The sequence below is a fragment of the Camarhynchus parvulus genome, chromosome 7 (assembly GCF_901933205.1).
Source record: "Camarhynchus parvulus chromosome 7, STF_HiC, whole genome shotgun sequence".
NCBI lineage: Eukaryota > Metazoa > Chordata > Aves > Passeriformes > Thraupidae > Camarhynchus > Camarhynchus parvulus.
The window spans coordinates 14,737,902-14,765,766 of NC_044577.1; the positions used below are offsets into that span (position 1 = coordinate 14,737,902).

Genomic DNA, 27,865 nt, shown 5'->3' on the forward strand with positions numbered 1-27,865 from the left:
GAGCGCTTCCTGACCCGATCTGCTGTGTCACTCATTCATCCCATAAGAACTGAAAATGAACCTGAAGCATTTTAAGACCTTATGTAGCATTTTCCTTTTTTTTTAATCCCTTTCTATGCATTTAATTACTTTCCAAAATCCAAACACATTTGTGCCTGTAATAAGCCAGAGGCTCTCTGTTAGCCTGGATCCATGGTGCTGAATTACTTCAGAGGTCAGAGACCCCTCTAGCACCCAGGTGCTGCTCAGCACAGTGCAGTGCCTGCTGTCTCTCCTGCACACATCTCCAGCTCCGTGTAACCCTCGGTGTAAGGGACAGAAGTGTGCGCTCGGCTGCTGTCCAAGGGGCAGCAGTATTCAATCCCATTTTCCAGCCGTGCCGAAGGGCACATCACCCCTCAGGGAGGCCGGCTGACTGCTCCCTGCTGCTACACGTTTTTCTGACAGAAAACATGTGCCCCGGGTAGCAGCGGAGTGTTCTTCCCCGAGAACTCTCCGCAGAGGAACCCAAACCAAGCAGTTTTTATCACTTCTATAACACCCCCGGCGAGCGCGCTCTCTTTAAACTGAGGCGAGGACGGCGCGGCCCCGCCCCCAGCATGGCGGCCGAAGGGCGGGGCCGGCCGCGCGCTCATCCCGCGCCGCCGGAAGTGATGCGTTTGGGGCCGTGCGCGGCGGCGGCAGCGGCGGGAGGTGCGGGCCGGGGGGCCGGGGCCGGGGCCGGGGGCCGGGGGCCGGGGGCCGGGGCCGGGGGCCGGGGGCCGGGGCGCCCCTTTCCGCCATCCCCGTGGGGTCCGGGGAAACCTCCACGTCGGGTGTTCGTGGCCTCCCCCGCCGCGAGCGGGAGGCCGCGGGCCAGGCGGGCCCGGGCCCGGGCCGGGAGCCATGCGGTGGGGTCGGTGGACAGGGCCTCGGCAGCCCCGGCCGAGGCCTGGCCGCTCGCCGGGGCCGGCTGTGGCGGTGAGCTCCCCGCTGCTGCTGTGCGGCCGCTGTGTGCCCGCTGTGTGCCCGCAGGGAATCGGAACAGACCCGGGGGAGCCTTTTGGTTTAAGGACCTGTGTAAGCACAGCCTTAAAGGACAGAATAAAGGTGCGTGTCCGGCACCGTGTGCAGTCGAAAGTTCTTGATTTTGTTCTGTGTGTTACAGGTGAAATGGTTTTCATATGCTGAACTCCAGCTTGGATTGCCTCGTTGCTGCACTTTGAGAACTTTGTAAAAAGCAGGAAGTCAAGATGAAGAGCAGGGTGACACAAGTAAATGTAAGTGTTCTTAAACCTAAATTGTAGGATTTGATCACTCCCATATTACTGCTGGTTAGGTTTGTAGTTGATGTTATGTTAAATAAAACTTCCTGAATGAAAAGCAAGTAATATCTGTAACAGACAGCAGCTGTTTTCAAGATATATACTACTAGGAGTCAGTAAATTACACCTATTTCTAGCTGCTGTTGTCCTTGCAATTAAAGTCCTGAATAGTATTACTGTAAAATGTTACAATAATTGGTCAAAACTGACTGAATGCCGTTGGCTCAACAGTAAGTGTAGGCATGTAGAGGAATGGAGAAAGATTTTGCAAAATTTAACAACAATCTTAAAAGATGTAGAGACAATAAGTGGCAGTTAATTTGACAACTGTATGTCATACTATGCATGTTAAAACTTTTAATAGCTATATGTCCCATTTCTGAGTGGATGGGGGTGATTTTTTGGTAATACAAGAAGAAAAAATTCAGAAATGCTATGCTTGTAAAGGTATCCAGCATTTTTAAAGCCAGGTTTGGAACATGTTAGCAGAGCAATATTGTTATGATGCAGTACCTCAGATCTGTGGTATTACTCTGCCTGTTTGTCCAGAGTTGGAACCTTCATGGACTTCTTCACTCTTTTTGACCCAACTTCTCTGACTTGAGTGGCTTTTAGTAGGGATGCCTGAGGGGTAGTTTAATACCTTCTGTTTTCCCAATCTGGTAGTCCTCCCTCATCTGTTAAAATAAGCCAGTTAACAAAAGGACGCTGTTTGGACACTTTCAGTTAATAATTTTGATGAAAATGGACAAGGAACAGGTATAACTTGTCACAAAGAGCTGAGTGTTTAGCTGTCACTAAACCTGGTCACAGAAAGCTAAGGGTGACAATTTTTTCAACAAGCAAAGTTGCTTTTGCAAGAAGATGTGATAAATGGCAAACACAGAAACATCCATAACCTTGTTTCATTTCTGTAAACACTTGTATTTTTGGTTCTGCTTGGGCAGAGACAGATGATAACCCATGAGAATGGATCATCCTAAAAAGATCCAGTGCCTTCTTCCCATCCGTTAGATAGGATTTAAATATACTGGCTATTTTGTGTTATTCAAAGATTTTTATTACCACTTTCTTGGAAGCTTAGGATACAGACTGGCATTTTTATTACTGTGCTGCGAAAAAAAAAAACAACTTAAGGACTTTTCTTACCCTTGAATGAATTCAGTGATCTGCTTTGTGGTGTAATGATCATTGAAGGGGGTAGCAAACTTTGGTGAGTGTGTGAATTTCTTGTGCTATCTGTGCTGTCAGAGGTAATGTGGCTCTAAAATTAACCAGGCGGACATAATTTTTATAGGGATGCATGCTGCCAATGGACAATGCAATGCCCTTGTTTCCTATCATCATCTTGATGCAGGCAACAGGATGTTGTAATTTTAGCAATTTGAGGTGTGCCCTAGGAAAGGCAACATTTTAGCATATGTTATAGTGGCCTCAAAAATACAATTATTGGTTTGCATATATACACATCCCCATTTAAGTTTTTAGAGATAACAGCTGCCTTGCTTTTTATGGAAGATGTATCATTATATGCTGGTCACCAGAGTTTTAACTGGTTCTTTGGTGGGGCAAGAATTGGCGTGCCAGTTGGTAAAGAGGGTGCTGCTTCAGTGAACACACTGAGTGTTGCTGCAGGGAGTTCCATCAAGGTGCATAAGGAAATGCTTTTGTTGAGTTTCTGAATCAAGTGCGGTGTTCCCTATTTCACAGTTAATCACTCTGTGACATCATGAGATTGTGGTTCTGAAAAATCATAAATAATATTTTAAAGGGAGAGATAACCCTTGCAATGAAAGTACTTGGGTTACAAATGCTGCTGCTTGACTCTACCGAAGTTGTTTACAAAGACGTTAATGAATGTCTTTTTGTTTGTTGTGGATGCTGTCACATTCTGATTTTTGTATGACTCCATACTTACACATGTCATGGTTCAGCCCATGTAATTCGGTGTGAGCTGTTTGAGTGTGTATCACTTACACAATCCTGCAAATCTGCCAAGCAAATCAGTGCAGCTCAGGTGTTTGTAATTTATGAAACTAGGAATGACTGGTGAGGAAATAAATTGTGATTAGTAAAAAGAGGGTACATAAGGAAAAATTACTCGATAAAGGGAATTTTTAGGAGAGAGGAAAGACACTCTTTAAACAAGAGATGGTGGAATTCTGTTTGTGGTATTGCATGTGATACAACAAATTAAAATGGCATCTGAAAGAAGGAAGTAGGAAGGGCAGACCAGTGGTCCATCTACTGTAGTCTCCAGCAGTAATTAACAGCAGATGCCTTAAAGAGTTTAGGAGTAGGGCAACTATGAAAGTATTTGCCCATGTATACTCCCACTCTCTACCTGTTTGCAGCTTCCTGAGCCAGATCAAGTTTTTTGGTAACTCTTGTGGGTTTTTCTTCACTCTGTGTTCAGTGTCTTGAACCTGTGGAAGCATTTGGCATCTGCAGCATCCTGTAGCTGGGTGTTCAGCTGATGGTTCCTAGAGAACCAGGAACCTTTCCTTGTCATACCTGACTGCCATCAGCTTTATTTGATGGCCCTTCCTGTAAAAGAGTGGGAACTGAGGCATGGTGTGCTTTGATCTGAAGATAGGTTCTCAGAGTCATGTTGGGGCTTGATTTTTTTTTTCTTTCTCTTTCCTTAAAGCATGGTTCCAGTCATGACAGGAGGGAAAACCACAGTTCCCGACATGAAAGTTTGTCTCCAGAGGACAGGTAGAATGACTGATTTTTGTATCCTTCAATTCTGTATATATACCTCACATAGTGAGTTAGAAAAGTTAAAAAAACCCCATCAGATTATGTTTCTTTTTATGTTACCATAACTTAAATGGTAAAAAGCAAGTATAGATTTAGTAAAATACTTGAGTGTTAATATAACAGTAATTAAATGGATTTGTTAGTAAAGCTTAGTATTTAGTTAAATTATCATGAGACTTGAAAGTGGAAATTACATGCTGGCTTTTTGCTTGAAGGCTCATATTGCTGATACCACAGTTATCATTTTTGGGCAAGATTGCTTCATGCTGTATGGGCAAAGTAAGTAGAAACAAATGAATACATGTGTTCAAGGAATGCAAGCTGCTGGATTTACCATTGATATTTGATGTTATTACTGTTAAACACTGAATTTCAGATTCTAGGAGCTTTCTTTTACAGTGCTTCTTTGATTTTTGATAATTTTTTCGTGATGACAAATTATTGTTAAAGCAGGCACTTTTATTGGAGTGACACACATTTTGAAACTCACATTTCAAAATTGGAACACTTCTGCGTTGCTACATTATATTGCAAGTATATATTAATACCATTGCCCTTCTCAACCTCTTACTGAAAGTTTTTGTGTCTTGGGTTGTGAGCAGGGATATGGAACGCGATAGGTCTCGGTCTCGATCTCCCAGGAAGAGGAGATACTCTGATGACAGCAGATATGATGAGGAATATTCAAGACGGGAATACTATGATGACAGAACTTCAGATGGAAGGTATGGAACCCTTTCTTAATCAGTAATGAAATACTTACCTTTAAAGAATAAAATGTGAAAGATTTTCACGTACACTTGGGTGTTTATTTTTCCTTTAGAAGGATGGAAAGAGGAAGAGACAGACACTATGAGAGATGGGAGGACAGAGAATATGATCGAAGGAAGCAGAGACGATACTCATCACCTGACCGCAGGAGTCCGGAAAGGTCGACAGGCCAGAGCTCACTTGCTCATGATGAGACCACCTCAAAGAAGAAGAAAGAAGAAGTGGATCCAATCCTCACTCGCACAGGTGGTGCATACATTCCACCTGCCAAGCTCAGGATGATGCAAGAGCAAATCACTGATAAAAATAGGTGAGTTCAAAGTTACATAGTAGGTTTTTTGCTGCAAGCAAAACAGTTAAGGCATTTAGAGAATGTTGGGAAAGATGGGATCCCTTAAGGGTTGTGATCATTGTTGTGAAGGTATATTTTTATCAGAAGAGAGATAAGAGAATCAGATTAAACTGTACCTGCTTCTGCTGCAAAGTGGAAATTATAAAGTAAAGCAGGATACTAGATGTAGCTAGGTTTTTTTTTGAAATCTTACAAAACAACATACTGGGTTACACCATATCTTCAGAGAATTACACTTTGGTTTATCATGTTGGTTCAATGATTTTCTGGTGCTTGAATGTATAATTGTAAACAACTCTTCACATTTATGCAGTGAATATTTTAAATTTATTTTAATGATTAAATGAAAATGTGAATGTATGCTATATATATATAAATTTGCTCAGTGGCACTTCAAATTTATACATGACTAATTTGTGATACTCTGTAATAGTTTGGCGTACCAGAGGATGAGTTGGGAAGCATTGAAGAAGTCGATCAATGGTCTTGTCAACAAAGTGAACGTTTCTAATATAGAAAACATCATTCATGAGCTCCTTCAGGAGAATATTGTTCGGGGAAGGTAAGCCTTAGTATTTTAAAATAATTATTTTGCTTTTCTGGAACATGGACACTCTTCATGTGTACACTGTCGTGTGTCCTATTAGTAGTGTATGGGTGTTAGTCAGATCTTAGTATTAACCTTAGGCCATATTGTCCTATTCAGAATATTCCCTTACTTGGGAAAGGGATTGTCTGCTTGGTGGATTAGAAGAGTGCAACAGATGGTGTATATTTCCTTTCCTTAAGGTTTTCCCAATGCATTTTACTTGAATGACGTGTAATTTATAGTTGTCACTGTCTATTTTGCTTGTGGTGCTTAATTTTTTTTGGGGGGTGGGGCAAATAGTATTTTAGCCACTATTTAGCAAAAATAGTTTTACTGCTGTTACTTGTTGGTGTTGTTTATTGATGCATTGTAAAGAAAAGACCATTATGCTGTTGTAGCTTGGTAGATCCAAAAATAATTCTTGTGCACTAGTATGAAATGAGTACTATTCCGCTTGTCAATGCCTAAGTAAGTAGGAATAAGGTCTCTATGCTCTTTGAATTTATTACTCTGTAGGAGGTTTTTTTAGGATTTCAATAGACCACAGGGAAGGTAGATTTGGATATCAGTGTGTACTTTAAAGATTCCAAATGTGGAGGTTTGTTTTGTTTTTATCCTCACCCACATGTAGTTGAGTAATACAGCAAAAGTCAAATTCTGTGTGCTTCTAAGCATTACAAAAAGCAAAATTGAGAGGAGAGGAAGCAAGTCACACATTCTTCTGAGATTTTCTTGATAATAAATGTTAAAGAGATCATTTGAATCATAGAAGAACAATTGTCTCATGAAGCCTTTGTTTACATTTGTTTAGGCTCTAAGTAGTATTTTATAGTCCGACAAAGGTCAGATTAAAAAAGACACAATTTCAGGATACAAGGTGACTTTCTGCATGCTTAGCATTTTTAAATGTAGCTGTAATATGAACAATATTTAGTGAAAGTTTAGATAACAGTTTAAGAACTTTTCAGTTCAGAAAGATTTTTGCAACACATTTTGCAAAATTCCAATTGTGGCATGATAAACCATGGTTTGAAAAACATCATTGGGTTTCTTCCAGCTACGCCAACTGCACAACACTATTTCATCTGATAAGTACTGAATTAAAACATTACATGCTTTATTACCAGGAAGATCTTTAAACCTTACTTAATTTTCCAGGGGATTGCTGTCTAGATCCATTTTGCAAGCTCAGAGCGCCTCTCCAATTTTTACTCACGTTTATGCAGCTCTTGTGGCAATCATCAATTCCAAGTTTCCAAATATTGGTGAATTGATCCTCAAGAGGCTGATACTGAATTTCCGTAAAGGGTATCGCAGAAATGACAAGGTATGTAAAGTGTAAAGGAGCAACGTGCTGAAATATGGAATTTGCTCTGTAACTGTGTCAAGTGTGTGCAAAAGAGCACAGCCACGACATGGGTCAAGACCAGTCAATGGGACATTTAGTAGCATTAGAGTATAGTGAAAGTTTGACAACCTGTTCTGGATTGATACTGTGATGGTTTGGGTTTTTTGATTTGGGCAGGGGTGTTTAATTCTAATTTTTTATTTTTGAGTGTACAGTCCTAATTGTGAACAGCTACCAGTATCCACAAATAGTTTCATGACTCTAATTTGTTTGTGAGATGCATTAATCTATAGTATGTCTGGGTTAGGAATTTCTTCTTCTATATGTTAAGATTTCCTGGTTTATTTCTTTTGCAGCAACTCTGTCTAACATCTTCAAAATTTGTTGCACATTTGATGAATCAGAATGTGGTATGTTTCTTTGTTTCTACTCAATCCAACCCTATATGGCTAATTTTTAGTTTAAGACAGCAGTACCCTGTGAAGGTTCTCTTGTCTGTTCTGAAAGTTGCTGAAAGCGTGAGTGTGGTGCCTGCTTTAAGTTGTTAAAATCTCTTTATAAAAGATACTGCTAATTGCTTATGCAGTTATCACTACTTACCATTGCACTTGTGCTCCAGAGCTTCCCAAGATTTCATGTGTGTGTTTGGGCTAGTATTCAGGCATGTCTCTATGCAAAGCAAGGATCATTTGGGGATCTGTCCCACAGAGCTTAGACAGAATTTTCTTGCAACATGTGTGTTAGCAGAAGTAGACTCAGTTGCATCTAAATCAAATTTGTATGCAGCTCTATTCCACTTGTTTATGTGTCAGAAATCAGGATACTCTGATTTAAATAATGTCAGGAAGCAGTGTCTCAGGAATGTGTTGGGAGTGTTCAGCATTTTGCTAAAGAGGAAATTAATCTGAGATGGGCAATTTGCTTATATGCCTGGTTCTAGAAGATCTTATTTAATTATAGATACAAAGCACTTAGAACTGGGTTCTGTAATGCAAGTCCTGGTTTGTTTGCTTCTTGGAAATGCATTCTGTTAACTTTTAATGGCAAAATATTTTTCTTTGCTAGCTTGCTCACTTCAGTAGAACAGTCACATTCACTTAAAAATTGGTGTAAATACTGATGGTAAAATTGGATTTGAAATTTTGACTCCCTCTTAATCAGCTTTGCCCCAGTACTGTTGCCTTGTGTGTGATTAAACTGCTGTGTTGTGGCATCCTCAAAGGCTGGACAGGTCTGTCCAGTAAATGACTATGGTGATGGTGTAATATTGTGCATTCTAATTCTTTGCTGATACTTCTTCCACAGGCTCACGAGGTTTTATGTTTGGAAATGCTCACTTTGCTGCTTGAAAGGCCTACTGATGACAGTATTGAAGTAGCAATTGGATTTATTAAAGAAAGTGGGCTCAAATTAACAGAAGTTTCTCCTAGAGGTATTAATGGTAAGTACAGTTACCTAAAACCTGTCTTGGCACTGGTAATAGTAAATACCTTTCATGTTTACATTTCTCTCTTTTCCAAAGCAATCTTTGATCGCCTTCGACACATTCTGCATGAATCCAAAATTGATATGCGCGTTCAGTACATGATAGAGGTCATGTTTGCTGTACGGAAGGATGGCTTCAAGGATCATCCAATCATTCCAGAGGGATTAGATCTTGTGGAAGAGGAAGATCAGTTTACTCATATGTTGCCATTGGAAGATGACTACAACCCAGAGGATGTTCTTAGTAAGTTAGAATGAAAGATAATTCCTTAACTGCATTCCCCAAGAAAGTAAATTCAAGATTAAATATTAATAGATTTCTTCAATTTGTGTTTTAAATAAAGATTCTCTTTTATTCTAAAGATGTTTTCAAGATGGATCCGAACTTTATGGAAAATGAAGAGAAATACAAAATGCTGAAGAAAGGTAGGGATATTTGTGTGTATACACAACCATTACCTATGGCATTTGCTTATTCAGCTGTTGTTGACAACATTTATTTAACAGTGGGTGATATTTCTGTTCTATAAAACTCATTCAGTTCACAGACCTTTTCTTTGTGTTCGTGCTACTCAGTGCCGTTTCTCCATCTGTGTTGCCATTCAGTTATGATATATCTGCTTTTTGGCCTCTTGCACATTCTGTACCTCAGACATCCTTTCACTCTTCAGAGGTGGGATCCAGGGGGTTTTTGTAATGAAAGTACTGTGGTCTATGTTCCATTAATCTGGGATATTGCTCTTTCAGAAATTCTTGATGAAGGTGACACTGAATCTGAAGGAAATCAAGAAGCTGGAAGTAGTGAAGAAGATGAAGAAGATGATGAAGAGGAGGATGAGGATGGTAAGTGTATGACTGACACCTTACAAGAAATTGATTGAATGTAGAGAAACAGGAAAGAAAAGCTCAGCTTTTTAGATGTTTTGCAAAACTGAGAGGCTCAAATGTTAAACAGTGTTTTCCTCTTCAGTTATTCTCAGATCTAAGTGTTTACTAGCAAGCAGTGAAAAAGTCTGAAGGGAAACATTCAGCACATGCAGAAAAGGAAAAGCAACTTTGCCACATTATTCATGACAGTATGAGTTTGAGATACCAGTGATTTTCTTGACAGTATCCTTGGAGAAAAGCCTTGCAAACATAAGACATGAAAAAGAGCAAAATGAAAACTCTTGCTTAAACTCTTCCATGCTCTATCATATTTTTAAGTCACTTTCAAAATTAGGATGGATTTTCTTACAACTGTATCTACATCCTCCGTATCTCACTTCAGTGGAGACAATACTTACTCATTTTCAAATAATGTATTCAATTCCCAGGAAGAAACATTGATGGATAAGCGTAACTGAAATTTTTGTGCAGACTGCATGAGTAATAGAAAAGCCAGTCAAGTATTGTTCCTGTAGAATACCAGGAATAGATTTCCTTACTAGTTTGGTAGAATATTTCACAGAATAGCAGAGCTCCCAGGCTCATGAAAAATATGAACATTCCCATAACTTCTTATTTTTTATGCTTTTACCAAACTTCAAAGGACCGAAGGAATAGTGACTTTTTCACAAATTGAAGTGTTCCCAGAGTCGTTTGGTTCAGAATGGATTTTTCTACACTTGCTCCAGGACTTTGCAGAGTGCTGTAATGTAGATCCTACAATTAACAGGAACTAAGAATTACCTGTTAAAATCTGCTGCATAAAGCATTGTATGCCTAAGTTATGCAGAAAAAGGATTGCTAATAATGTTGACAAGAAATGTTAAACCTAGAGGTTGCAGTGACTAAGAAACATGAAATGTCTTTAAAATAATTACTCTTTTAAAACTGTCTCTAAATATTTACTTTTGTTACAGATGAAGCAAATACTGATTTTTTTCCCTTATCTATAAAAATAAGCATAAAAAAATACATAAACCTGCAAACAGTCCTAAGTACTTCTAGAAAAATAGTGTACTACAGACTCAGTAAATGGTAAATAGAGCTGTCCTAAAAATTACTACGTATGTCTTCCTTAATGTTTTGCTCTTTACAAACCCATGTGTTTCTGTTCCAGGTCAGAAAGTTACTGTCCATGACAAAACAGAAATTAACCTGGTCTCCTTCCGTCGTACAATTTATCTGGCTATTCAGTCAAGGTAAATATAAGTTTTACACCTAGGAGTGTAGTTCCTTTGAAGTCGGTGAACTGTAATTCTTTCTTTTAAAATTCTGTCTTAATGTGCAATTTAAAAGAAAAAAAAAGTAGGGAAGTGGTCTTTATGGAACCTGACCTATGTAAAGCAAACTGTTTTCCAAATTCTCATTCTAAGATGAATCTTGTTTGTTTCAAAATGTTTGGGTAGTGGACTGGGACTATTGCTCTATTGCTGTAATGAGAACTTTCTGAGTGAACAGAAGTCAGTGATCTGCAAATTTAACAGCATCTTGAGAATTTATGAAAAAAATTTGAGACACACTTAGAAAATCTGTAGTTTGTCTCCACTTCTGAGATGGAGTTGTTTTGCTGTCTGCATTGTTTGGAAAATAAGTATACAGTTACCAACCCTGAAGTATAGTCTGCTTATGGTCGTCTTGAGAATGAACTCTGCTTGCAGTTTGTGGCACAAATATTCTAAACCTGTTCAGTGTAGCTTCTGTGTCACCAGGCTGAGAGGAAAGATTGATCCCTTGCAGCCCATAATACTCTGCAGGTCTGATGCTGCATGACAAGTGCAGTGATGTAGTTGTGGTGTTGATCATTAGACATATGAATTAATTAATACGATCCTGAGGGCATCAAAGGCTCTCACGTTTCTCAAAGTTACTGTTCAATACTTTCTTGTCATACTCAAACTTGTTCATCTTATACTTGGGAGGGAGGATGCACCCAGTGGTAGCTAAAGGCTTTCAGACCAGGAGTGCACAGAGAAGACTGTGGTATATATTGCTTTCAGAGCTGCTCTGAAGTGCTTGCATTTCAGTGTGTTTCAAAATGTGCAAAAGAGACTCCCATTTTTCTGTTTTGTTAAGTTTTGTAAGATGATGTGATAGCAATAATGACTTGGATCATCTTGTTTTCAGATTGCCTGCAAAATGTAATCACTTTGGATTAGTTTTCAGATAGAAACTCATGAAATACAAAATTTTTATTTAAAAAACCACAACAGCAATAAAGTCCTAGCAAATCAAGTAGCTGACATAATTTACTTTAATACAGTTGAGGTTTTAGCACCAATGATGATTCTTAATATAGTTTTGGAATGTTCTTAGCATAGCATATATTGCACAGATAATAAGTGTTTTTTCTATTCAGCTTAGACTTTGAAGAATGTGCTCACAAGCTGCTGAAGATGGATTTCCCAGAAAGTCAGACTGTAAGCCTTTACTCTTACTCTTCTTGTTACTAACATTATAAAGATACAGTACTATGGTAGTATCTAACCTTACTCACGTTTCACAACCTGGTTTGTATAGCAGGCAGATGAATGAGAGTCATTCCTTACAGCTGTTGTTCCTCAAAATTCATTTCACAACCTTTAGAGCAAACAGACTGACACATTTCAGAAGTAATTTGTCTTATGCATGTACTCCTTTCTGTCAAGCAACACAAATGTTTGCTCATAGCCTTTTAAAAAGATCTGTTTGGACTGATGAAAGTTCTGTCCTGTGACATGAATACAGCGCCATGACAGGGTTCTGTCTCTGAAAGGAATCTGGGCTGAAGATAATATTTGCAGGCATATGTAGACTTTATCAGTGGGGCTTGAAATTTAGCACAGTGCTATGAGTGTGTTGTTTTGGTGCTTTCACAGTAAGCATATTGAATTGAAGCAGTTTTGAGTGATTGCTTTGCTGTAATTTTGGAGATCATGAGACTAAAGCTGGTTTGTCCTCAGACTCTGTAAGATCCATGCAATTGCTGTGTTTTCAAGTAATGGAAACTGTTCTTCATCCAGTACTTTTGTTCAATACTGGTAGAATGTAAATACACATCTAATTTTCCAAGCAGCTTTTCAGACAGCTGCAAGCTGTCATCATAAAAGTTGCACTTGGGTGGGCTTTTTAACTTCTTGTGGCTTTAATTATCAGGTTTATTTGAAACAGTGTGTGTAATAAGTAACTTTAGTATAATACTAACTAGTAAGGGGAGATCTGGGCTACACTTAGGTGTTCTTTGAGAACTTGTTGACCTATGATTTTTTTTCAATTCTTATACTGTTGCTTGTTTCTAAGCAATTTACATGGAAGTAAACTAAGAATTGAGATGTGATTTTTTTAATCTTATTCTCTAATTCTGTGCATGAAATGCAATATTAAGCATGCATTAATTACAATTCTCAGTAAAGTATACATAACCTGAAGAACTCTAAAGAGAAAAAAATCCTGTTGCCCAGCAAATCAATTCAGCTATAAAGAATAGAACAAACAATCTATAATATACGTACTAGACCATACAAGAGAGTTATAATGCATCGCACTACTTGTAGTGAGAACTACTTAATCCTTAGGATTTAATACTATGGCAGGTATTAAATGGTTAGGAGTCTCTGTCAGCTCCTAACTTCTGTGGGCAAAAGCTGCTCAGAAGAAATAAGGGAAGGAAAAAGAGAAACCCAACAATTAATATCAACCTACAATTCAGTACTGTTTGCAGGAATTACTACAATTCAAGATTGAAAACTGTTGTAAAACTGCATCCTCTTATCACATGAGGCTTCTACTTTGTACTGATTACTTTTTGTCCTTAAGAGTCCTAACTACTCTTCACCTCATTTAATCAAAGATATGAGAACTTTGACTTGCCCATTGTATAGAATTAAGCTCCTTTATGGGAACAAAAATCTTAAAAAAAAAAAGGAAGTCACTTCCTGATCATTGTGAGAGCAGAAAGAATAAGCAGATGTAGGCAGTAAAATTATTCAGTGGTTTCAAGGATTTGAGTCGGTACATTTGGATAAAAAAACCTGAATACATTCAGTAGGAAATTTGTTTAAATTAGCTGCCAAATTTTAAGCTAGAAAAATCACCTTTTATTCATTCAAGCTTCTGTCTTCAGACTGAAGCCTTTAATGAATCAATTCCCTCTGCCTTCATTAAAAAACAAGCTATTATTGAGTTTGCAGATGACACCAAGTTGGACAGGAGTGTTGATCTGCAAGAGAGCAGGAAGGCAGAGGGACCTGGGCAGGCTAGGTCAGTGGGCTGAGACCCTTGGTGTGATGTTCAATGAGGCAAAGTGCTGAGTCCTGCCCTTGAGTTACAGCAGGCCCAGGCAGAGCTACAGGCTGGGGCAGAGTGGCTGGAAAACTGCCCAGCGGCAGGAAGGGACCTGGAGGTGCTGGTTGGCAGCAGATGCACACGATCCAGCAGTGCCCAGGTGACCAAGAAGGCCCATGGCATCCTGGCCTGGATCAGGAATAGTGTGGCCAGCAGGACAGGGGCAGTGACTGTCCCTCTGTTCTGGGGACTGAGGCCACACCTCAGTGCTGTGTGTGGCTGAGGGAGCTGGGCTTGTTCAGTCTGGAGAAGAGGTGGCTCAAAGGGGACCTTACGACTCTGCAAGTACCCAAAAGGAGGATGTAGCCAGTGGGGGTTGGTCTTTTCTCACAGATAACAAGTGACAGCACCAGAGGAAATGACCTCACATTGCACCACACGAGGTTTAAATTAAATACTAGGAACAGTTTATTGACTGAAAGGGTGGTCAGCTGTTGAAACAGGTTGCCCAGGGAAGTGGTGGAATCAGCATCCCTGGAGGTGTTCAAAAGAAGTGTGAGTATGGTTTAGTGGTGAACACAGTGGCATTGGGTTTATGGTTGGACTTGATCTTATTATTGTAGCCATAAAGCACTTCTTTCTTTGTTTCTTTTTTGGTCTGTTTTACTGAAAGCTCCAGCAATCTGTACTGCAGGATGTTGCGTCGTGTTTCTTCGCACTTTCTGATTCAAAGCTTTAAACAGTCTTGAGAAATTCCTGAAATGTTTGCTGAACTCTTGGGTGAACCTGCAAACTTTGTTTATGCTCATTCTCTGTTTCAACTCCTACTATGAATGGCAGTCTTCATGAGAAGCAGGAACTAGAGCATTTAGCTAAAGTATTCCTTAAAAATCAGGTGCAACTTAAGATTTTCATTGCAAAATTTTTATTCAAATCAAGTCTGATTTTACAGTAATGTTTTGCTTTTCTTCTGAAAGACTTTACTTAATAAAGCAATATGTATTTAATTTTGTCATAAAGACTGTTTTCTACAAGCTTTGAGTAGTAAATTGTCAATTCAATACAATCAAAAAACTATTCAGAATATCTGAAACCTAAAGAGAGATGCAAACAACAGGATTGAGACTAATACAGTCTTAATGACCATCTTTCTGGGTAACTCTTCCAGAAATCTTCATGTGTAGAAGCTTTTGGTAGGATTTATCAGGGTTGAGTTCAGAAATACATTAACAGTTTTTACCAGTGGTTGAAGTATCAGATCATCGTGTCACATTAACTGCTGTGCAACACAAGTTGTTTGTCTGTTTAATACCAGTAATGGATCTATCACACAGCTGTGAGTCACAGAAAGAGGATTAAGGTTCAGATGGATAATCTGTGGAGTGGAACAACATAATACTGCTTTTTGGCATTGCAGTTTAGGACCAGCTGCTGAGGAGGGATGTCAGCAGTCCTGTGATTTTTTTTTTTTTTTTTTTGGAAAACATTTAGAAACATTTAAAGTGTTATTTCACTTCTAAGTAAATTTATTAGGAATGGGTTTGCTTTTATTTGTGTTATTTAGACCCAGCTGAATCCTGCAGATCAAAAGTAAAATAGCTTTGCTGTCTGTACTTCAGTCTGTGCAAAGCTGTTCTAAACAAGCCTTGCAATTGCTTCTTTAAGCATATGTTCAGTTTTGGCAGAGGTCACTGCTTTACTTTTTTAAAAAATACTGTTATTATCTCTGTTAAAGCTGTGTTTATCACATGTATTACCAAAGAAAATTTAAATAAATTAAAACTGTAGTTAGAGGAGTGTGGTATTACCAGTTCTTCTGGCTTCTGAACTATGGGGAAAAGCAAGCAAACAAGCCTGGCATAAATGCAGACAACTAAAAAGAATTAAACCAACCATACATTGTTCTTGCTCTTTGAAAATGTGCCTAAAATGGATTGGTTTTTAGGCTTTTCTTCTTTCTTGGTTTGTGATAAGAATTAAGCTTGTATACAGAAATGTTGCTAAATTAAATTAGAGCCTCTTATAACACTGTGCATATTCCAGATAAAGGTAATGCGTCACCAGATTTTATTTTTTTTTACTTGAAATGAGAAAAATTCTTGCAGGCACAGCCTTCTTGAAAGAATTATGCATGCATCTGACACATCTCCATTTTTACGGGGTGCTGTCACTTGCTCAAAACAGTCCTAGTTGGTGGTGTGGGAGTGTCAGTGTCTCGTGTTATTTATGCCTTGAGTCTTGAAGATAACACAAGTACTTATGTTGGCCTGACTATTTTCACTTTCAGTGAAAATATAGTTCAGGAAACTGATGTAGAGCAGGATGGTCTAAGGCTGATAATTTGGTCAAATTGATTATTTCTTAGATACATTAATTTCTTTAATTGGAGGACATTGCAGCTGGTAGGCTTAGTAACTGCACCATGGTTAGTTCACAGCCTTGCTGCTGGCTGTAAAAGATAATCATCCTCAAGTAACTTTCCTGTCTTTTGAAGTAGGTTTTTGTGGGCCTGAGGTGCAGGATCATTCTAAATTTCCATGATTTATCGATTTTAAAAAGTACATCACATGCACATACCATGTTGTGGTATTGTTGATGTCTACAAAGTGAAGGTACAGAATCCATACAGAATTAGGCTGTTGTGTAAGTGCTAGCAGGCATTAGTTAGAATTCTGCCTAGATTTTGGTCTTCCACAGATGTGTGTATGCATTTAACCTAAGGAGGTGGAATTGCTCAGTGAAATCACTTAAAGTGAAGTTTTGCATACGCAGCCTTCAGGTAGAAGGAAAGAGATACTGTGGGACTTCAATGTATTATTTCATTTGTGTGTGTGTTTGTGTGTTGCAGACTAGTAGCAGCATGATTTAAAATATATCTCTCCTTATTTCCAGTTAATGATTCCAGTGTAAAATATTAAGTCTGATTTACACAAGATTTGTGATAACCATATTGAGCTTTAAGCATATGTTGCTCTAAACAGAAAAGGGATTGAGCAGGAAAAGGGACAAAAGTTGAGGAAGGCCATTAGCTGAGCACAGGATAGACCTGGAGGCTTTGTAGTAGCTGCTAAAAGCACTGCACATAGCTTGACAAGAGGCTGCCTGCTGCTGAAACACCTTCCATGGCTTTGTCAGCTTTGGCTCTAAGTGGTAACTTGACAAATTCAGAAGAGAAAGCAGAGATGCTGGGAAAAGTAGGCTGTGTGATGGTTAGACCCATTAAAATATGCAGTAGTAAGGAAAGCTAGCTTTAAGGTAGTCAGTGGGAGTAAAATAGGCATCAGTGAATTAAAAGAGAAAAAAGAAGTGTGGCATCTGTAAAAGTAGAAAATACATTAAATACAAGGCACTCGTTTCACATAATTCCAATTTCACATTGATTTAAATGAACCTGAGACCTGCACTAGGTTTGCTCCTGGCAAACCAATTCCTTTAGTTCTGTGAAGAAACTTCTAGAAATGAAGTGTTGACATTGAAAATGTTTTATTTTAAGAATAGCTTACAGGGTGGTGATGTCTCATGATGGCTTCAGCTTGTGTATGCAATGGATGGAACAGAGCTGTGGGGCTGGCAGGGGAAGGGAGGTGGGAATGGCATCACTTCCAGCCATGGAGGGCAAAAGTGACCTCCACATGGAGGCGACTTGGGGGTCAGCTCTGAAACTGCAGTCTTGGCTGAATGCAAATCTTAGAGAAATAGCAAAAAATGGTGAGAAGGAGCAGGAGGGAAGTACTAGCTGTGAAAAGGAACCCATGATCAGAAGGGGATAAGTTACTTTAGCTCTTCTGCCTGCCATGAACACAGCCTTTATGTGAAGCTGAGAGAAGATAGGTTGGGCAGGGTGTGCTTGTGTTTTAAAATTGTAAAACCAGGAGAAAAAACCAAAACAAGTCTGATTTTCTGTCTTTTCCTTTAGCATCTTTAAATGTATGATTATACTGGATATGTTAGGTTAAATCATGGTTAATCTAAACTGTTATTCTGTTCGATTAAGAGCAGATAGAGACTGCTTAGGGAGAGCTGTGAGAAATGCACTGCATTTAGTAGGAGCTTTCTCCTTATCTTCTGTCTTAGTTTTGGGAAGTGCTGTTGTTTTCTATAAAATAATAAATTCAAGATCTTCACAAAAGATGATCCACCATCTCTATGAGATGTCAGATATTTTGAGGTGTTTTACTTCATGATTGGATAGCTATGTATGCTTTCTTAACTAAGCTGAGTAGTTACTTACTGAGCATTGTATGAAAACAGTTAAACAACACAATATAGAAATTGCCTGTAAAATTGGGCACCAAATTTTTTGTAGTCTTCAAAACAAGTGATGGGCTAAATAACAGGTTCTTCATGCCATAAACATCATTGGGAGTCCAGATATTAGGTCACTCACTTTTGAAGCTTTAAATTAAGCTAGATTTGCTACTTGAGCTTGTTGCATCTCTCAAAAAGTAATTAAATAATTGTGAAGTTTGTTAATTTTAAATCTGGAAGACATTTACTCTAGACCTAATCTCAAATTGTTTGGATAGCACCAGCAAGAATTACTTTATGGGCAAACTTATTTTCGTGCGTGTGGTTATTCAAGATACCATCCTAGAAATCATTGTAATATTTAATTAAAATGTTAAAATATTTAATTACTGTAAACCACAGGGGATACCAAGGCTATAATTGCATTTAAGATGAGGAAGAAAAGTAATTTGTTTTTCAAGTCTTCCTGACATTATTAATGATGGCATCAGCACTTTACCCTTTTTATTGTTAAAAACTGATTAACTGCAGCATTACTGTTTAATGGGATAATATAAAAAGTTAATATGCATTTTAATACATCACATTAACACTGTGTGACAGTGTTAAAAGGAATGCCTTTAAACACATCTGTAAGTTTATTTGATACATTACTGCCTTGTTATTTGGAGGAGTGGTTTCTTTTCTTGTTCAGCATGGTTGGCTTTTTATTTGTTTTGAGCTTTTATGGTGGCCAAAAATGGTTTTTTTCTGAATACTTGCTGGAAGAATGACACAAGTGGGAGAACACGAAGTCCAGTATGAAATCATCCAGTAGTTTTTATAGGAATGTTGCTATTAGTTTAAAGAGAAGTTAAACTAATAATGAAAGATACACGACTGACAGCCAGAAACCTATTTGGGAGTGTCATAAATTGGATCACACTATAGAATTGGTCTTAGGAGAAAACAGTAATAAGAAAAGTGAATGGGCAAAAACTGCAGGGCTATTTTAAGCATTGTGTAACTTCTTGGCTTTTAATTTGTATAAAAACATTTGCTCATTTTCCTTAATTAATGTTGCCAAATGTACCCTAAACCACTTCACAGCTGCATTGCAAGCTGTATCTAAGGCAAAAGGTCAGGGGAATACGTTTGGAATATTTCTGATTTTGGAAATAACTGCTAAGATATGCCGGTTGTGTTTCCAAATGGTTTGTCTGTAAGCCATTCTAACACTTGGAAGTTGTAAAGAATTTTTATTTTCTGTAAATGCAGGGATTGGTACTATTTCAAACAAACAAAAAGGAGCCCTAAAAACAATATCACAAAAAGAAGCAACTGACAAAGAAAAACAAAACCATTAAAAAAACCCTCAAAACCTTAACTTTTTATCTGGTAACTCTGGTTCTCATTGTGCTAAAGTCTGTTTGTAAATGAGTTCTGATTTTTTTTTTTGTTAGATGTACATTGTGTTACCCCATAAATCTTAGTTTAGGCAGAAGAGGAAATTCGAAGGGCAAAAGTTCATATTCATGTCCAGGAGAAATTCAGAAAACTGCTGGTGTTGCTCATAAAGTTTGATGCAAATACTCATTTCAAAGCTCACATCCATGTAAGGCTTCCTTCAGTTGCCTGGTATGTACTCATGGGTTTTTTTACTGCTACAGTGAATTTACCTGGAGAAATATTCTTTTTTTCATAACCCAGAAAGAGCTCTGCAATATGATACTTGACTGCTGTGCTCAGCAAAGAACATACGAGAAATTCTTTGGGTTACTGGCAGGGGTGAGTTCTGCTTCACATTTTATACTTTATCATAGAAAATTTCATTGTTTTACTCTACTTTTTGTGTGTCAAACTTAAGTTTTAATGGATAAATAAAACTAATAGTCTTTTTATCATTCTTAGTTAGTTGATTGTTTTAGTGGATTGAGTTAGCACTTTGATTGTAAAAAGCATAGTAAATGCAGAATGAGAGAATTCACTTTCCCTTTATATTGTTGCTTATTTTGCCTCCCTTTTTTCTCATTATGGTAGAACAATAAATCAGTGGCAAAGAAATGGTAAAAAGACATAATAGTATTATGAGTTACCAGAAAATAACCTTTTTACAGTGCTGACGAGTAATCTTGGAGACTCTTGTCATTTGCCGCTTCATTCAAAGCTGCTTAGTAGGTTTAATTTAGAGCACAAGATTGAATACTTACTGTCCTGGGCTCGATGGTGTTTTGTTTGCTCTTCAATAAACAGCTAACACTCTGGTTTTGTGTAACTAACTGCTAATTTAGCTGCAGTTATTTCTTACTTAAGGTTTCCCTATCGATAATATTGACATGTCTGAAGAGTTAAGATGGAACACTTGTCTTCTCAAGGGAGCAAGCTGTGCTGAAAGGGAATGTTTCTTCTCATTTGTATTTTTCATCCATTATTCCTGGAAATCCTTTTGCTGACAGTCAGTTACAAAGCAGTAACCATATGAATCTGCATGTTCAGATGAATGTAGATGTTGATTTCTGTATTCTCTGAAATGTTTATGTCCAAAATGTCTTACTTCTGTTTCCTGCTGCCTCTCTAAATTGAAATAGTTGTTTAGTGATGTCCTGAAAAAACATGGGGTTGTATCAGGTGAAAATACTTGATGTACAGAAGTCAAGCAAAATGCTGGATAATTTGCTGTAGTTCAGAATTGATAACTACTGCTTTGCAATGCAAATGAGTTTCTTGTCCTGACAAACTGCTCAAAGCTATAAAATAGATCCATTTGAGTATTTGCTCTTCCTCCAAGATTTATTTAAAAAAGAAGTCTTGCAGTAAATATTGACACCATTAGGTCACTTAGTTGTAGGTTATTTGCATGTTTAGTGGTTTTTTAAAGTGGTTGTTTAAATGGTACCATGTTGTCTCAGCGTTTCTGCATGCTCAAGAAAGAATACATGGAGTCCTTTGAAGCCATTTTCAAGGAGCAGTACGATACCATTCATCGGCTGGAAACCAACAAACTGAGGAATGTGGCCAAGATGTTTGCTCATCTGCTGTACACTGATTCAATTCCCTGGAGTGTAAGTTAAAACAAAAAGCCATTGTCCTTGAGCTCCAGTACTCCACAGTCACATATAGTACATTAATTCTAGTTTTATTCTACAGTTGATAATGCCTTGTGGCAAACTGGATTATCTTAAGTAACTTGTCAGACACTGTTGAAGAATTCTGGTTTGTTCCATCTCCCTTTTCTCTCTCTTGTGTATCATCATCCTCTCTCCCCATTTTTAGTAGTTGATTTAAGCTATTATTTTAGGGAGTTCAGCTGGAATTGGTTAATTAAAAAGTGCTTCTTTTGGAAAAGAGTTTTGAGCTTCTAAATTTTGATAAATTAGAAGTTGTACTGAATTATAAGACCATTAAAAATACTGTCATTTCATGGTTTAAATACCCAATAAAAATAGTCTCAGATTCTGAGATACCTTGTTGTATAGAAAGGTAACTTGTCATACTGTTTTGTTCTTGTTTCGTAGCCTAGTCTGCCTGTCATTGTTCAAGCACACATAAGTCAGTCCAAATATTTTACCTCTTCTGTATTTAAGTCCCAAATCTCTTAACTTGCCAGAAGTTCGTGCATCTGATTTTGTCTTGTAGATTTTTGCTACATTAAAAAAATCGTTAAAGAATTCCTAACATAAATATGATCAGCAGCTGCTCCCATGTGGTAGAACAGAATTTTTGAGAAAGACAGTCTTGACTAGAATTTATGAACCTTGGGTAAAAATACCAGTCTTTTTTAGTTATTTCAGGAAGACAAAAGTTTCTAAGATAAGAAAAGAATATAGTTTAAACTTAAAGGTTAATGCTTTTCTGAATATTTTCAGGTCCTTGAATGTATAATACTGAGTGAAGAAACTACCACATCGTCCAGTAGAATTTTTGTCAAAATATTCTTTCAGGAACTCAGTGAATATATGGGACTTCCAAATTTAAATGCAAGATTAAAAGATGTGTAAGTTGAAATTTCATTTTCAAAACTGTAAATTTAATTAGGTTCTGTATCTGAAAGCGTACGGCTAAGAACTCTGTGTTCAGGTTCAAGTGAGACTGCCCTTCTGTAGCTGCAGTACTTCAGGAATACGTTCATGTGTAGATTTAGTCATTGCAAGGAGTCACTTTTGAAGCTAAGTGCATTGCTGTCATTTTGGGTTCAAGTACGTGCATGACTCTTTGCAAGATGTATCTGTTCCCCCTCCACCCCCAGTGATACTCAGCTACCTTAACAATTTCCAAGTGTGAGTTTATTTTTATATATTGTCAGCTGTATAGCTGCATAATAAGTGTTACTGGGCGTTCTCTTTCTGACAAAACTTAGGAAAAAACATACAACTATAAGTAACAGTTTCTCTAGGATTACTTACTAATCCCTAAATGTAGTATACTTAACACTCTTTTAAATCTGCGTGAGATTTAATGCGTTACATTCTGACAATGTTACTTGCAGTTGCTTGAGCTATTTCCTCTAAGTTGGAATTTCTTCTGTTTATGATGAAGAATTTGGTAGATGCTTTAGTTCATGTAAACTTAAATTTGAAACTATCCCTCAGGCCTTATATGAGGGGATTTCAGCCTGGATCCCTAATCTTTGACCTCCTTGGTCAGCGCCTGTTATCCTTTGCTCTCCCAGGCTGCTGCTGTTCCACAAGTCACTTCAGGGCTTCACAAAGTTGGGGTTTCTCTTGTCATTATCTGTCAGTATGTATGCAACTCTCCTGTGTGTAAAGTTTAGGTTATCATAAAAGAGCAAGTTTTTAAATAGCTTTTTACTAGATGCATCATAGGTACAAACAATGAAAGTGTTGAAAAATGCATGAAGAGAAAACTTTTGCTTTCTTGTGGAGATTCATACAGTTTCTTTTTCAGTTTCTTTATGTCAGTGGGAGTGCTGAGCTGGCATGGTGTTTAATATAGATGTTTGTTTTCATCAGGACACTGCAGCCTTTCTTTGAGGGATTATTGCCTCGGGATAACCCAAGGAACACTCGCTTTGCCATCAATTTCTTCACTTCCATTGGCCTTGGAGGACTAACGTGAGAAACACTTTTCTCATTTGTATTTACTTTCTTCATCTTCCCTCTCCCCATGAACAAAAAAATAAAATTGAAGAACAATTTTTTTATTCTTTTTATAATTAGGGATGAATTACGGGAACATCTTAAAAATGCACCAAAGTTGATCATGACACAGAAGCAAAATGTTGAGTCATCAGATTCCTCCTCATCTTCAGACACAGACTCTTCCTCAGATTCTGATTCTGACAGCAGCAGTAGTAGCTCAGAGTCATCGAGCAGCAGTGACTCCTCATCTAGCAGTGACAGCAGCAGTGACTCAGGTATTTAAACACCAGCAGTACAACTATTCGCTTTTCTTTTATTTCTTTCTCAGATATGTTTATTACTCTTTCTGTGTATACTTCTTTTGAGGAAAATCTGGCTATAGACAGTGGTCATTTGTCTGTTTTAAAAACTAATCAATTTTTTTAACTTTAAGTTTTAAAATATTAAATTTTTCTCAAGGAAATTTATTTTTAAATTTGTACTCAGAAAAAACTGAGTTCCATTTTTAGAGACAAATATCTGAGAAACGTTAGTTTGTAGATTACTTTTTTTACACAATTGATATCTGTTGCCCTCACTATGACTTCAGTTTATTGGAGGATTGAGGGATTAGAGTCATTCCCAATTATTTTGTCTGTGTTTACTGGTGAGCAATAGAGACTCATGTCTACTTATGTCTTTTTTTCTTGGCTTAATTGACTGAGCTTGATACTCCTTGTGTCTTTCCCTGGAAATATGTGCTTCTTTCTTCTTCCTTTTAGAAATCATTTCTTCAGTTCTAGCAATGTGTTTAAATACTGTTCTCCATCTGAGTCCCTATTTCTAATCCCTCTGCTTCAGGAAAACATTGTGTGGCTATACAGTGAAAGTTCTTGTCTGCAGAGGAATTTCCAAGGAAGAATTAGCTTTTTCTTATAATTTATTTTGTATTTTTATGCATTATAATTAGCATTTAGTGTCTTATACTGTTGTGCTGATGTAGAAACTTCCATTAGACATGAACTGTCATAAACATTGCTTAATCTCCCCCAGTATATATAGCAGGAGCAGATGATAGCACAGCATGACTTCCTGTAGCACAGAAGGTTGCTGATTCAAAGTTAATTTGATTTATTACATGCCTTTGAAATAAAAATGATGAATAAAATAAAAGCAGTGTGAACTGCTCCTGCTTTGGAAATGCAGTTCTGTTCTCCACCACAATCTCCTGTCCAAGGTGGAGCTGTGTGTCATGGCTAACAGCATTAGTGACGACAGCACGAGAGGAGGGCACGGCCAAACAGGGTCACAGGAGGCACTGGTTCAGCACAGAGCCAGATGGTCCTGCAGGGACAGCTGCAGCTCTGCTGAGCTGCTTGATAGGAACCAGAGGGGTCAGTCCTTAGTGACAAACCAAGTCTGCAGTCTGCGAGTAGAAACAGGGTTTTTTCAAAGTTTAGGACCTTCTCTTGCTACTTGCCTTTTCTCCATTGAGGAACACAGTCATTAAAATTCGCATCTTGATACCTTTGCAGCCTGCTTTCACTTTTCAGTTTCTTGTGTACTTTAATACAGTGGTCAAAACACTAATTGGAGATAAGCTTTAATGATTAACTGAGTTGAGTTTCCATTACTGCTTATAACTCTAAAGTCTTCCTGTGTTTGCAGCTTTTTAAATCTATAGAATTACTTGGAAGAGTGAAGAGGCAATTTTCAGAGGAGTGTGTGGCAGTATTTCAGTGTTGGTGCAGTGTATGAAAGAAAGATAGAAAACCTGCTGATCAGAAATTGAGCTGAATTAGAGATTACTGTCATACTGCCTGTTAATGCTTGGAACTTCATCAGCTTGCTCAGCTCAGCACTGCCCTGGGGAGGTAGTTCTAAAACAGGTCCAGCAGAGGATAAAACACATCTGCCATCAAAGCAGCTGGTTCTTTTCTGTTTGCTTTCTCAGGTCTTTTCCTGCATGCTGGTGGATGTAAAATAGTGTGGAAAACACTGCTTAAAAAACATAATGGATTAAAATGTATCTGAATTGATCCATCAGTGCATTTTAACAGAATGTCAGCAAGCCTTAGTTCAGACACGAGCCTAGACAATTCAGATAACGTGTGTACTAATAAATCAGTTCATGGCTGTGATATTTTCAAAAGGTGATGAGAAGCAGCTGATGTGATTCTATAGTTCATGCACTAAGGTGAATGGATGGTAAGTGGCAAATACTGTGAAGTGGGATCTAAAGGTCCCTGATAAAGAGCAAACAGGAAGGTAAGACCTGTTCCACTGAGGTGAGACTACTGTGTATTTAGAAATATAGAAGTTAGTTTTAGTCTTGTTGACAAAGCTGTCACTATTTCCCCTAAAAAATGCGCCTAAAGGCCATTGTTGCAGTGCTGCAATACCATTATCTCAAGCCATTCCATCCTACCTCTTTTTCCTCATGGGATAGTTTTAGAGATTTTAGCTCATCTGTTGTTTTTCATCTTCCTAGAAAAAAAGATTATTTGTGAGAGTGCTTTGGTGTATGACTTTACAGCCTATGCCTGGTCCTTGGGTACAAGTCGGCAAGAGGGTGATGACAGGTAGAGGTTTTAAAAAGACAAGCATCACGTGCAGATAGCAAAGGGATAAAAATCAGCAGTTCATTATTCTGGACCCTTTGTCCAGATACATGTGCAGAAATGTTTTCTGGCAAAAAACATTCTCTAGAACTCTTTCTGTAGTTTAATAAATTTAATATACTAAATTAAAATGCAACTTAGTTCCATAATTTGTTATAATTCCAGATGTTTCTAAAGCCAAAAGGAAGAGAACACAAAAGAAAAATAGAGAATCTGATAAAGTTTCCAGGAAAAAACAAGAAAGGAGAAGAAAATCACTTGAAAAGAAAATTGGAAGGAGGCAGCAAGAGGAAAGAAGTGATACTGAGAGCAAATCAGAAAGAAATCACCGACATTTAAGAGAATCACATAGGAGAGATGATATTTCAAAGTACCACCACAGAGATGAGTCCAACGGCAGAGATGGTTTCCACAGCGGAAAGGATAGGAACCATCAAAGAAGTAAGGATCCAGAAATTAAACACACTAATTCCAAACTGAAGAAAGCCGAAAGAAGAGCTTCCGTGTCTGATGAGGAAAATTACAGACATAGGAGCAAAGACGATGGACATCGTAGTAGTAGGAAAAGAGAGAGATCCAAGTCCCGCGAGAGGGAGCGCGGCCGCTGCAGCCCCCGGGAGCGGGAGCAGGAGGAGCGCTCCAGGAACGGCTCGGAGAGGCAGCGGGACAGGCACAACCGGTACCCCGAGCAGCACAGGGAGTCCCGCAGGAGCCACGACAGGCACAGGGAGAGCCCCCCGCACCGCTCCCCTCACCGCAGGGAGGGGCCCCCTCACCACAGGGAGAGCCCCCTGCACTGCTCCCCTCACCGCAGGGAGAGCCCCCCACACCGCAGGGAGAGCTCCCCTCACCGCTCCCCGCGCCGCAGGGAGAGCTCCCCTCACCGCTCCCCGCGCCGCAGGGAGAGCTCCCCTCACCGCTCCCCGCGCCGCAGGGAGAGCTCCCCTCACCGCTCCCCGCGCCGCAGGGAGAGCTCCCCTCACCGCTCCCCACGCTGCAGGGAGAGCTCCCCTCACCGCTCCCCTCGACGCAGGGAGGGCTCCCCTCACCGCAAGGAGAGCTCCCCTTGCCGCAGGGAGGGCTCCCCTCGCCGCAAGGAGAGCTCCCCTAGCGCCGCAGAGAGGACTCCCCTCACCGCTCCCCTCACCGCAGGGAGGACTCGCCTCACCACTCCCCTCGCCGCAGAGAGGGCTCCCCTCGCCGCAGGGAGAGCCCCCCACACCGCAGAGAGGGCTCCCCTCGCCGCAGGGAGGACTCCCCTCACCGCTCCCCTCGCCGCAGAGAGGGCTCCCCTCGCCGCAGGGAGGACTCCCCTCACCGCTCCCCTCGCCGCAGAGAGGGCTCCCCTCGCCGCAGGGAGGACTCCCCTCGCCGCAGGGAGGACTCCCCTCACTGCTCCCCTCGCCGCAGAGAGGGCTCCCCGCACCGGCGGAAATGAACCCAGCCTCCGTGGCAATCAAGGTGCATTTCCAAGCTGGTAGAACTGTATTTTAAAATCTATTCCCGAAGTTTCTTTGAAAAGAAGATTTTGTACAAAGTGATAGTTTGCATTTGTAAATTTTACCAGACTTTTTTCGAATTTTCAGTAACTCTTTTTTATAACTATATCATTGAATCTTTCTGTTATGTTCTTTGTTTGGAAAGACAAAGCTCTTTTATTTTGTGAATAAAACAGTAAGATACCAGCAAATTGGGTATTTTGTCACTTAGTTTCAAGTATTTCTAATTGTAACTTCACAATCTAAAAACCTGTTGGTTTTTAACTTCACTTGTTAATTGAAATCCAGATGCTGAGGCTGGGGTGATAATGTCAGAATTTCAGACTACAATGTGAATGTTACGCGAGAAAGCGATAAAATTTTCAAACAGGCATTCTGTATGTGCATGTTCTTTCAAACTTGCAGGCATGAAAGCCTTTTGACCAAAATCTTCAGGAAATACTCAGTTGATTTTTTTCTTCAAGACTTAAAATTTGAAAACACAATGTTGCTGTTTTAAATGTCACATGTGAAAGTGTGTCAGCTTGTTCTGTGACTTTTCACAATGTTTTTTAATATTGTGACATCCTGAGCTAGTTTCACTTGTGATCTTTTTGGAAAAAGGGTTGGTTTGGTTTTTATTTTTTCAGTTGTGACTTTGA

At 39.0% G+C, this 27,865-nt stretch overlaps 1 protein-coding gene across 2 annotated transcripts; it reads left to right on the forward strand.

The window, feature by feature from the left end:
- Window positions 1-644: 644 nt before the first annotated feature.
- On the forward strand, window positions 645-27,604 carry CWC22 (CWC22 spliceosome associated protein homolog). Of its 2 annotated transcripts, none has more exons than XM_030952436.1 (20): window positions 645-693; window positions 1,148-1,259; window positions 3,955-4,022; window positions 4,670-4,792; window positions 4,891-5,148; window positions 5,624-5,752; window positions 6,938-7,106; window positions 7,484-7,537; window positions 8,433-8,568; window positions 8,650-8,856; window positions 8,976-9,038; window positions 9,360-9,455; window positions 10,657-10,738; window positions 11,896-11,956; window positions 19,737-19,814; window positions 20,936-21,088; window positions 21,893-22,020; window positions 22,997-23,098; window positions 23,204-23,400; window positions 25,891-27,604. In XM_030952436.1, exons 2-20 carry the CDS (start codon window positions 1,233-1,235, stop codon window positions 27,204-27,206), a joined length of 3,447 nt encoding a protein of 1,148 aa, XP_030808296.1. In that variant the 5' UTR covers window positions 645-693; window positions 1,148-1,232; the 3' UTR covers window positions 27,207-27,604. The 2 variants fall into 2 exon arrangements, with proteins under 2 accessions (XP_030808296.1, XP_030808297.1); XM_030952437.1 differs by lacking the exon at window positions 645-693 and adding an exon at window positions 990-1,059.
- The last annotated feature ends 261 nt before the right edge of the window (window positions 27,605-27,865 follow it).